At 35.0% G+C, this 8,645-nt stretch overlaps 1 protein-coding gene across 2 annotated transcripts; it reads right to left on the bottom strand.

Annotated features, from left to right (window-relative positions):
- Positions 1 to 6,807, bottom strand: LOC105175003 (uridine kinase-like protein 3). 2 transcript variants are annotated; one of them, XM_011097295.2, is made up of 15 exons: positions 6,436 to 6,807; positions 5,349 to 5,512; positions 4,997 to 5,088; positions 4,550 to 4,619; positions 3,799 to 3,917; positions 3,622 to 3,718; positions 3,011 to 3,090; positions 2,625 to 2,819; positions 2,362 to 2,445; positions 2,192 to 2,252; positions 1,097 to 1,157; positions 838 to 931; positions 656 to 728; positions 342 to 424; positions 1 to 156 (listed from the first exon to the last, which is right to left on the bottom strand). In XM_011097295.2, the coding sequence occupies exons 2-15, from the start codon at positions 5,497 to 5,499 to the stop codon at positions 7 to 9; spliced, it is 1,410 nt and encodes a 469-aa protein (XP_011095597.1). In that variant the 5' UTR covers positions 5,500 to 5,512; positions 6,436 to 6,807; the 3' UTR covers positions 1 to 6. The 2 variants fall into 2 exon arrangements, with proteins under 2 accessions (XP_011095597.1, XP_011095599.1); XM_011097297.2 differs by lacking the exon at positions 6,436 to 6,807 and adding an exon at positions 5,666 to 6,077.

The raw sequence follows: 8,645 nt of genomic DNA, 5'->3' as shown, positions 1-8,645 counted from the left end.
TGGTGTTCAATCATCATCTGTCCCAAAGTACCGGTCGCCAAACTCGCCCATACCAGGGATAACACGGTAATCCTCATTCAAACCAATTTCAATCTCAGATGTCACTATCTTTACTCGGGGGAATCGCTTGCAGACCACATGTATTCCTTGAGGTGCCTGAATAAACAGAAAAAAATTTGGAATAAGGGATTCAAAAGGGGTCCTTAATAAACAAAAGCATTTGGAATTGTAAAATGTGGTCACCTCAAGGCTAAAGGGAGCACATCTGAAGGGGGAAAAGAAAAAATTGCTCGGGAAAGAGAGAGCAATAGAAGAAAGTGTTAGAGAGATATTGAACTTACAGAAATTAGATTAAGGAATATGATGTTTGACTCTGGAACACCTTTCTTGATAAGTAGAGAAATAGCTTGAACAGCTGAATTTCCTGAAGAAATTCACCAGGAGATAGTGAATACAGAATAGGTCACTAAAGGAATTGCCATCCTATACTATCATCTGATCTACCAAGCTAACAGTTACAACAAAAAAACCGAAACCAATAGGAAGATCTTGGACGTCGACAAGCTTCTTTCTGACACATATAGATCCTTAAAAGGAAATGTGAAATAATTCTAGTTCACAAGATGAATTTTGCCAGAAATATGATGAGGCTAACCTGTGCCCAGTATTGGATCCAGTAACAAGACATGTCTATCTGAGATGTCGTTCGGCAGTTTTTCATAGATCAACTGCATAGAGTACACAAAGCATTTCACTAACATCTAATGGAAGTGAAAACCATAGTAACTCAAGAAAAAACACATGCCCCACACAGGATTAGGAGCAGCTATTGCTAACCTCTTGACCATTATCACCTTCCCTGTGAATAAGAATTTTGCCAATTTTTATTCCTTTGCAACATGCTCGCAGGGCATTCTCCATGCTCTCACCACTGGCAAAAGTTTGAATAATTTCATGACCAAACACCAAGATAGAAGCAAAAGAATGGATCTGCTATGTGATTTTATTTATTATTGGCACCTACGGAGTAAAAGGAAACGAAAAACCATTGACCCAGGGAAGAAGATTGAAGAAAAGTTAAAGATGATCTTTATACCTTCTGATAACAGAGACGCCACATAATCTTTTACAGAAGTCAACTCCAGTGTACACAGACCCTGCATTAAAATGGCAATTCCAAGAAATAAGTACAACGTTTGTATGATAATTTCTGTTGAGGAAATAAGCTGAGATGGAGACAGCAGCAATAGTAAGTGTAACATCAAAACAAGATATGTTCTGAAACTTGCAAGGATACATTGATGTTTTGCTACTATTCAATTAAATAAAGTTCCTAAAATTCATGATCAGCCCCATTAAAGTTCCCTTTTACAGTTTACTAGAAAAAGTCTAGGAATGGAAATAAACATGTCATATCAAAACTTTGTTTCCCAAGGATGCAAATCACATTTAAGCAAATCTTTTTAATCAAAATGTGTTAATGTCAAAAACAGTGTTCAGTGGTTAATACTTGAGTAACCAAGTAAATACCTACGGGCAACGTGAGATTTGGGAAACAAACAGCAACTAAAAGCTTAGAAACAGACAGGAGACACCTCCAGACTGGTTTTTATGCTTCAATTTAAAGCAGGAAAACAATTGATTTACACCATAAGCTGCCAAATTCAGAAACCAAGACTAAATTTACAGCTTGACCAGAGAAAAATAAACCCAAGAGTTTCCAGGCTGCCGTTATCGATCTTCACCATCCTTTGGTCGTAAAAGCTCATGTTTCCTTGCTCCATTTAGTTAAAACTTCAAGTAGTGATACCCATGTCAGGAACTACAACCGAATTAATAGCTTTCCTGAGCAAAATAATCCTGAGAGGTTTCAGGCTCCTCTTGTGAACTTCCCCGTGCTTCATAAAGTTCATTTTTATTGTGATTGGTATGGTTAAAACTTCAAGTAGTAATAGCAATGATGAAGATCCTGCTTCATAAAAAGGATAACGCTGCAGATACTTCATTTTGCACTCTTACTTGAAATGCCTTTTAATTCACTAAGCTATAAACAATTTTGAGGCAGAATTGGATCCCAAACTAACTAGCTAAGCTAGAGCTTCAAAAAGGATAACTGTTCTTGTTTCAAAATGCTAAAGGCAACACACTTAGTAAACCTAAAGACCTAAAACGGATTATGATAGGGACTTACCAGTCGGGGTGATCACCTGCTTTTCTGTAAATGGAAGATGCCCAAGACCATGTTCAACAACCTAATATATGTGAAAGTACACTAATAAGCAAGTGAAGCTATGATGACTATCACAACTAAAACATTAATACATTGTGGAGGAAATTACATCTAGAAACTCATAACCCTACCAATCGGATCAACCGGTCAGAATAAAAGACAAAGTCATGTTTCGTTGTTTGAGCATCACGTATAAGTGTATGCATACCCCTTATCTGGATAAGACAAACAACGACCTCATATCAATATAAAGGCAAAAAAAGTTCATGGGTGCCAATACAACCTTCATGTTAAGTTCCAACAAAGTCATAGAACCAAAGGATAATGCATCACGAAACTTTATACTAGAAATGTAGTAGATTCACTTATTGAATTAGGAAGAGGGAAATGATACCTGAAAAGTTGACTGAATGGCATACAGATTTGGATATATTTTACAAAGATCATGTTGACCAAGTTTAGTCCGGATATGTTGGACGATCAAGTCAATAGCGACATGATTGTCTCCTCCACGAGGAATAATAATGTCAGCATACTTTTTTGTTGGAAGTATAAAATCATCAAAAGCAGGCTTCACAAATTTTGAGTACTGCATGCAGATGCAACCGGATATTAGTAAGTGAACCATTGGATCAAAATTAACCGAAGGTATTAATTGCGGCTGAGCATCAATTTCCCAACAAAAGAGAGAAAACCGGGTAAAAAGGCATTCATGAAATCAGCTGTGGTGAAAGATAGTAACTGATAATTTTATGGAAATAAGGGATCATTATTTGCTACCTGGTCAAGTACCATACCGATATCTCTACCCTTCTCTACTGTATCACGCCTTATTCTCCTTGCCAGGCGTACATCAGCATCTGCACCCAGAAATTTGGTATTATGAAACCAGAGGAACTACAAGTAGATAAAATACTGAACCATGATAAAATTTAATCCCTCAATGAATAATAGGAAAAAGAAGCAACAACAAGGAGAAATTAATTGAAGACCCTGGCATGGTAACACTCACATCTATTGGTTCAATAAACTTGCAAGGAACTTTAGCAATACTCGCAAATTGCACATAAAGCTGTAGATTATTCAACCATAAATTCTTCCACCTAGGTGAGATCCCAAAAGGAGATGTTCAGCTAAGCATAAGGTATGATATGCTCTGTTCTAAATTTTTAATGGGTTCCTATGTATCTTTTAGATGATTTATGTCTTTTACATACAAGACAGCCAGTAGGGGAAAAATGACAAAAATGATGATTTTGTACATAGTAGAAGCTCAAATCTAATGTGAAGAACTGCTAAGGACTCTTCATATGTACCACAAAAATAAATAAATTCAGATACTTATTGCACTTAGGAGGACACAAATAATGGTGGAAATGGAGAAAAAGAACCTGTATCTACAAATATCTTCATATTCATAAAATCTCGGACACGTGGGTCATGGAAGATGAGTATTCCTTCTAAAATAATGACATCTGAAGGATTTACCTGCCAAATGTTACCCGATGGGAATAAATTTCAAATGTAAAGGGGGAAAAAAAGATGCTGAAAGTGAAAAGAGAAATTACTCTTCGAGCAGGGAAGACATCATTTATATAACTCCGGAAATCATATTTTGGAATATCTACTGCCTGACCATGCTTCAGTTTCTCCATAATACTCAATAATTGCTCGGTGTCAAATGCATCTGAACAAAAAAAAGGATGGAATTTATTAACAGTAATCCTGAACCATGTAATCATGAACCCACAAAAAGGCAACTAAAAACTCTAGCATAGCAACATTTCCTTCCAGAACAAAGTAATCAAATCACAGATGACACTTCATTGACTATTATTATTTTATACCTTTTTGGTTTCTCCTACAATTACTGTTAGTTGCGTCAAAGACTTTGTTACCAGTGAGGCATGAAAGCAGAAACTGCAATTTTACAGAAAGATGCTCTTAAGAACTACATTTCTGTTTAATTCATGAGATATATAGCTGAGGCGGGATCAATATGATAGCGTAACTGTACATAACCAAAAAGAAAGACTAAGATTGAATTGGAAATCAACGTGAATAAAATGCAGAAGACCATAGGGCTGCCACATGAATGATCATAACGCAGATGACTTTAAGTTGCAATTAGTGCATCAGATTAAATTTTGACCCTCACATGGCATCCTCCTTATAAGCAAAAATAGTTTAAGGACAAGATCTACACTTCTAGAGGTTCATCCTTAACCTGAAGACTTGTTTTTAAATAAAGAGTTGACTCAAGTAAAGATGAAGAACGCTGAGGGAAAGGTCAAATACAAAGTTTAAGACAATACCCACCAGGATGGTCGAAATTGTACTCATGAACTCTTTTAAGCTCCTCCGGTGTCAAATTGTGATAAAATGAATCCTGCCAAAATGTCTCATGGAAAAGTGTATTACATGGAAAGGAGTTGAGAACTTCGGAGGGCGTTCAAAGTCAAAATGTTACATGAGTTCCTAATAATGCGGACTATACATCTAATTCTAGTCTGACATGCAATGGATATCACCAACAAATGAGCATATTTAGGTTCAGTAAAAGATGCCATTTATTAGTTTCAAAAGGACAGCAAGAATACAAGGGTGTATTCTGCACGTAAATAACACTATATTTTGTTTTTTTAATCATTAAGTTGTATTTACTTTGTTGCATTTTTCCCTTCTCAATTTGAAGTCTCCAAGTTCCATGAGCTCTTTTATGTTGTTGTATTCTCACTAAACATACGGTTAGAGAGATAGTGATACCTGGTTAACAAGTACAACTCGCTGATCACGAAGCTGTTCGATGATCATATCACAAACTGTAGTCTTCCCAGATGCTGCACCTCCAGCAACTCCTGCAGTGTAGCGCAAAATGTTCAAGATGAAGCGTTTATAAATTATTAAAAGAGAATGAGTTCAACAGGTCTCAACAAAATTTATTCTAAATGATACTAGAATAGATGGCTGAGGGCATAAGTAGAATGGGATCTTAACTCTAAAACACCAGAATGTAAACTGCAATTACAACAAGCACAACACTCAGCAAAATATCACAAAATCATGATAGCGAAATTTTATTTGTCATTATATGAAGAAAATAACATCCTTGCAGTACCTATGACAAAGGGTTGCTTGATATTTTCAGTTTCAGAGGTGGTTGGTTGTTCAACCACTGAAGTACTTGGATCTGTATTTTCTAAATGAAATCCAGAAAAATGAACCCCTGACGAAGCCTCTATCAAATCTTCAACTGCTTTTAAGCCCATTTTCAGGCTTTCACTGCAAAATCAAATAATAAGATGTTAAAAGGAATAAGCAGGAGAAGACACAATATCATGAATAAGCTTCAATGTTCATATATCCATGACTGCCGGATTTAAAAGACCCAGAAACAAAAACAGAGAGTAAAAGAAGAACAAGCTTTATTAGAACCTTGGAAAATAAGACTCTGTTGTGAATATTCACGAAGATTAAAAAAATTTCGGGTCAAGATCCCCTATAGAAATGAATTTCGAAGCACCATTTCTAACACAAAACAGAAGGCTTGTCGTGCATCTCAACATCATGCAAATAGAGACAACATTTGTAAAGTAGGAATGGTACTGAACAAGCAAAACCGGAAGTGTCGCCATCAGGTGCCCTTGAAAAACCTTATAGAGCTACCTATCGTTGGCACCCTCCATCAGGTGCTCAATCAAATTGATGTTGCTTCACCGATTACCAACAATCAGTAGCAAATTACACCAGAATCAACAGATCTTCGGGGATATCAAGTTTCAACAGACACTAGAAAAAAGAACTTAAACCAATATATATGACCATATAAATATTATCCTCTTAGTAGCATTCTCAAATCAGTCACTAAACTCGATAAGGAAAGCACCTCCAAACCCAACACCCCCCCCCCCCCCCCCAAAAAAAAAAAACAATTATTGCTATTTCCTTGAATCTCACCCAAATCCCTAATGCGTATAATGATTTCCAAATATAAAAAAACAAAAAAAAAAAAAAAAAAACGAAAAAACAAAAACACCGAAAGGAAAATCACAAACTTCGATAATACAAGATCGAATTAAGTCGTAAACTTCACAAATACCCAGCAGATGTAAACTTCCGAAACGTGATCCCAGCAGCTATACAAACACACACTGACATGAACAGAGCAGCACATCAAAACTAATCAATGCAGTTCCCAAATCTACCTGATGAGTACAATCCCGGAAGCAACAATTTGAACGAACACAGCTTCTAGCTTACGCGGCGATTCCTCGGGTTTGAAACAGTGAAGAGTAGCGAATATACTAGTAGCTGTAGCCAAGTCCCGAGTGCGGGATGAATTTATACGGAAAAACGAGGTAAGGGGTTTGCCACAAATGGGGCTCCAAATTCCGCGAAATTACAGTGGGACCCCCCCATCCCTCCCACTCGGCGATCTAAATCTCTCTGCACAAGGACTGCTGTTGTTTCTTTGGTCGGCCATCTCGCCAAAGAGGAAATCGATGAGCGATCAGAGTTTTCACCGCCCGTTTTCACCTCGGCTATGGACGGGTATGGGGCCCAATTCCTGCCCTGTTGGGATGTCCGGGTGGGCCCCGTTTTTAAAGCGGTTGGTCATCCGTGAGCCAGCACTGCTTTCGCTGATCCTGGCCGTCGAATGGTGGCGTGCGGGTCCCGCCTAGATTCCCGGATATGCAGGGTCCGCATAAACCCGCCGCATAAAGTAAATAAATATTTAGGTCCCACATGTAAGCATATATTGTTCTTTTTTTTTTTTTTTTGAATAATTTTGATTAAATTAATTTGATTAGTATTTAATTATTTTTAATTGTGTAAAAGTGTGTAAATTGCATGGTGAGTGTGAAAAACTATTTTTTTCTTATTAAATATTTAATAATGAAGGATTATAGTTCTTTTAAATGTATCAATTTGACTTTTCGTATACATAAATTAAATAATTGTTTAAATTTAACATCCACAATATTTTAATATTAATTTTAACAAGTAATTTATGACAAACTTTATAATATAATTCAAAAAAAAATATTTATTATTTTACTAAATATATACAAATAATAAACTAATATTAAATTTATAAAAGAACTAAAAACCAATGAAATAAAAAAAACTACTAAAAGATAATGGGATAATAGGAAATTAGATTAATAAATAAATATTAAAAAAATATATCCCAAAAAAAAAATCAAATGCTTTTTATTATGAATTTTAGCAAGAAGATTGAAGTGAATATTTTTGGATAAGATTGGTTATTTATTTTGTATATTTAAAAAAAATGAATTTAATCAATATTTATTCATTTTCTTCAACATTTATTTCAGTGTTGGTGGGTTTGTGGGTGAGGAGTTGATGGATACGGTGACCCAACACTGCCATGACGAGACCTGCTTTGATTATTCCCAAAACGTAAGCGCTCGGCCCATATTGGACCTTTGGGCTACACTCTTAAATTCATAACAATAACATTTATCTTATTTATTTGAATAATAATTTATTTTGGAAAAAAAAAAATCAGATGACTTATATATTAAATGTATTAAAAATCTATATAATATCTCAAAAATAATTTAAAATAAAACACCACATACTTTCAGTAAATATTTTGTTCCAACCGCATTCTGTTTAAACAAATTTGAAAAGAGTATTTTTCGTCTGGTGCTTATGCTTTCTGGACTACTTAAATTACGTTGATCGAAGACGAAAGTTAAAAACCCATATCAACTTTTATAGTTTATTGATAAAATCGTAAATATTATGTTTTTTTTTTCAAATATTTGAATTTTAATTTTTTTTTCACTCGTAATTTTTATTTTTAAGTACCCCAATCTTAACTAACCTTAGGTTACAAATTTTTTTAAAATTAATCCCACAAAAAAAATTACAAGTGAGCATTAAGGTTAGGAAATGGGTGTTGGTGAAAAATTCGATGAGAAATAGTGTGGGGTTGAGACAAATTGGTAAGAGAATGTAAAAGGGATAACAAAAGGCACAAAATTGAATGATTTGAATGAAGGAAGAGAAGTCGGGACTTTTTCCCCTCCTCTTTGTTTCAAACTTCCAACGTACACTTTCTCTGTGGCATCTGGCAGTGAAATTGGCTATTTGTTACCTATCCCAATGTATTTATATTTCAAACAATTAATGAGTTTTTTGTTTTATAAATCGGCATATAAACAGAATATTCATTACATATAATTAAATATCATATATGCTCACAAAATATTGTACGTAATGATGTTTGCACGGATAATTTGTTTGTTTTATTTTATTTTAAATCACAATTATATTTACTCCCAAAAAATTGAATTAAAAAAAAATGAATGGGCCGAGGTGTTTAATTTGAATAAAAACCAATGCATGGTGATGGGCAGCAGGACCACTAAACTCAGGCAACATC

This window comes from Sesamum indicum, linkage group LG12 (genome assembly GCF_000512975.1).
Source record: "Sesamum indicum cultivar Zhongzhi No. 13 linkage group LG12, S_indicum_v1.0, whole genome shotgun sequence".
Taxonomy (NCBI): domain Eukaryota; kingdom Viridiplantae; phylum Streptophyta; class Magnoliopsida; order Lamiales; family Pedaliaceae; genus Sesamum; species Sesamum indicum.
Note: the sequence above shows the minus strand (reverse complement) of the source record. Positions and strands in the feature narration are given on the sequence as shown.